Here is a 2,610-nt window from a genome sequence, read left to right on the forward strand (position 1 = left end):
CCAGGTCCATGGCTCACGCCTGTAATCCCAGCACTTTGGGAGGTTGAGGAGAGAGGATCACTTGAGACCAGGAGTTCAAGACCAGCCTGGGCAACATAATGAGCTTCTGTCTCTACAAAAGAAATTTTAAAAATTAGCCAGGTGGTAGTTGTGTCCTACTCGGGAGGCTGAAGTGGAAGGATCACTTGAGTCTGGGAGGTGGAGGCTGCAGTGAAGCAAGATCACATCACTGCACTCCAGCCTGGGTGACAAAGCAAAACCCTGTAGCAACAACAACAACCAGAAAAAAACGTAAGATTCTACAATGTAGAGCCTGTACAAAACTCAGAATCAGATGCATTCCTAATGGCTCTAAGTCTTAAGCAACGAAAGCTTGATGGGGTGTGGGAATTTATTTATTTATTTATTTTTTTTTTTTGAGACAGAAGTCTTGCTCTGTCACCCAGGCTGGAGTGCAGTGGCACGATTTTGGCTCACTGTAGGCCTCAGCCTCCTAGGTTCAAGTGATTCTTGTGCCTCAGCCTCCCAAGTAGCTGGGACTATAGGCGCCTGCCAGCACACCTGGCTAATTTTTGTATTTTTAGTAGAGGCAGGGTTTTGCCATGTTGGCCAGGCTGGTCTCGAACTTCTGGGCTCAAGTGATCCACCCGCCTTGGCCTCCCAAAATGTTGGGATTACAGGTGTGAGCCACCGTGCCCAGCCTACCTGAATTCTTATGCGTTCATATACAACCACTCAAAACAAATCCACACAATTCCACACTCATGCATTGCAGGCCCTGTGTTCTTACTACCGAACCACACACATTTAAAGGTACATATTGACATCAGTTTTTGCCCACTGCTTGCATGTCCATTTTGACAAGCCCTGAGAACACGCATCCTCACAGACTCAGAGGGCACCAGCCTCTCTGTCAGATGTGCTTGCACAGAGATGCCCACCCCTGACTCCCCACACAGTCCCCCTCCTCCATATGAGTGCAGCCTCACTCACTGGAGGATTCACACTGAGACTCACCTCTTCAGTTGCCTCTTTACTTCTCCCCACACAACAACAGTAACAATTTTACTTCTGCAGATGAATGTGTAGCTTTTTTTTTTTTGGACAGGGTCTTGCCCTGTCACCCAGGCTGGAGTGCAGTGATGCAATCATAGCTCACTGCAGCCTCAAACTCCTGGGCTCAAGCCATCCTCCTGCCTCAGCCTCCTAAGTAGCTGGGACTACAGGCATGCACCACCACACCTGGCTAATTTTTAAATTTTGGTAGAAATAGGGTCTCGCTATGTTTCCCAGGCTGGCCTCAAACTGCTGGGCTGAAGCCATCTGCTCACCTCAGCCTCTCAGAGACCTGGGATTACAAGCATGAACCAGCACACACCACCGAATCTGTGGCTTAATTCACAACAGTTCTCGCCCCACGCTGCGTCTGCCTCACGGGGGTCCTTGTGTTCTCACAGTAACTCCGGGAAGGAGGCGGTCCACGTCACAGTTCCTGACGCCATCACCGAGTGGAAGGCGATGACTTTCTGCACTTCCCAGTCCAGAGGCTTTGGGCTTTCACCCACTGTTGGACTAACTGCTTTCAAGCCGTTCTTTGTGGACCTGACTCTCCCTTACTCAGTAGTCCGTGGGGAATCCTTTCGTCTTACTGCCACCATCTTCAATTACCTAAAGGATTGCATCAGGGTGAGAGCTGGGGATACAGGAGTCAGGTGTCAGCCCTGGAATCACGCTTCCCGCATAAGTTTGTCTCTAAATTGGAAGCATCCCAATTTTCCCTGGGAAAGAGAGATTTCAGTATCTCGGCCCCCAGGTTTCCCAGGCCTCTATGTATTACATCCTTCGTTTGGACCCTTTGTCTCTTAAACCTCCTCCTTAGGTTCAGACTGACCTGGCTAAATCGCATGAGTACCAGCTAGAATCACCGGCAGATTCTCAGATCTCCAGCTGTCTCTGTGCTAATGAAGCTAAAACCTATCACTGGAACATCACAGCTGTCAAATTGGGTAAGAGAGGGAAGCGGTAGATGGGCGAGGAAAGCCTGCAACAGAAGCCCAGTGACTAAGCACTCAGTCTTTCTTCTCTGCCACATCTGCCTTGCTTCCTCCTCCCTCTTTGTTTTATTTACCTCTATTTTTCTCCCTCCTAAGGCTGTTATAAGTCAATACACAAACACTCTTTGATAGGTGACCAAATTTATTCAAACAGGAATATTTTGAGTGTGAAAGGGAGAGCTTTTAATATTTGTAGCTGGACAAGGAATACATGGTCATGTAACTAATCAAGAACTTACTATAAGAGTCCCTGGGCCAGGCACTATTCTAACTGCTTTATGTATATTAACTCATTAAATTGATTGATTAATTAATTTTTATTTTATTTATTTGTTTTTGAGAGGAAGTCTCACTCTGTTGCCCAGGCTGGTGTGCAATGGCACAATCTGGGCTTACTGCAACCTCCACCTCCCTGGTTCAAGTGATTCTCCTGCCAAGCCTCCCAAGTAGCTGGATTACAGTTTCATGCCACCACCTGGCTAATTTTTGTATTTTTAGTAGAGATGGGGTTTTGCCATGTTGGCCAGGCTGGTCTCAAACTCCTGACCTCAGGTGA

General features: G+C 47.7%; 1 protein-coding gene across 1 annotated transcript in view; it reads left to right on the forward strand.

The window, feature by feature from the left end:
* A2ML1 (alpha-2-macroglobulin-like 1) overlaps positions 1–2,610 on the forward strand; it is an 82,379-nt gene that overhangs the window by 48,414 nt on the left and 31,355 nt on the right. The window contains exons 17-18 of the mRNA XM_011983397.1: positions 1,458–1,686; positions 1,880–2,006. Coding sequence (XP_011838787.1) covers positions 1,458–1,686; positions 1,880–2,006 — 356 coding nt within the window. The remainder of the gene's footprint in view (positions 1–1,457; positions 1,687–1,879; positions 2,007–2,610) is intronic.

The sequence above is a fragment of the Mandrillus leucophaeus genome, unplaced genomic scaffold (genome assembly GCF_000951045.1).
Source record: "Mandrillus leucophaeus isolate KB7577 unplaced genomic scaffold, Mleu.le_1.0 Scaffold249, whole genome shotgun sequence".
NCBI classification, from domain to species: Eukaryota; Metazoa; Chordata; class Mammalia; order Primates; family Cercopithecidae; genus Mandrillus; species Mandrillus leucophaeus.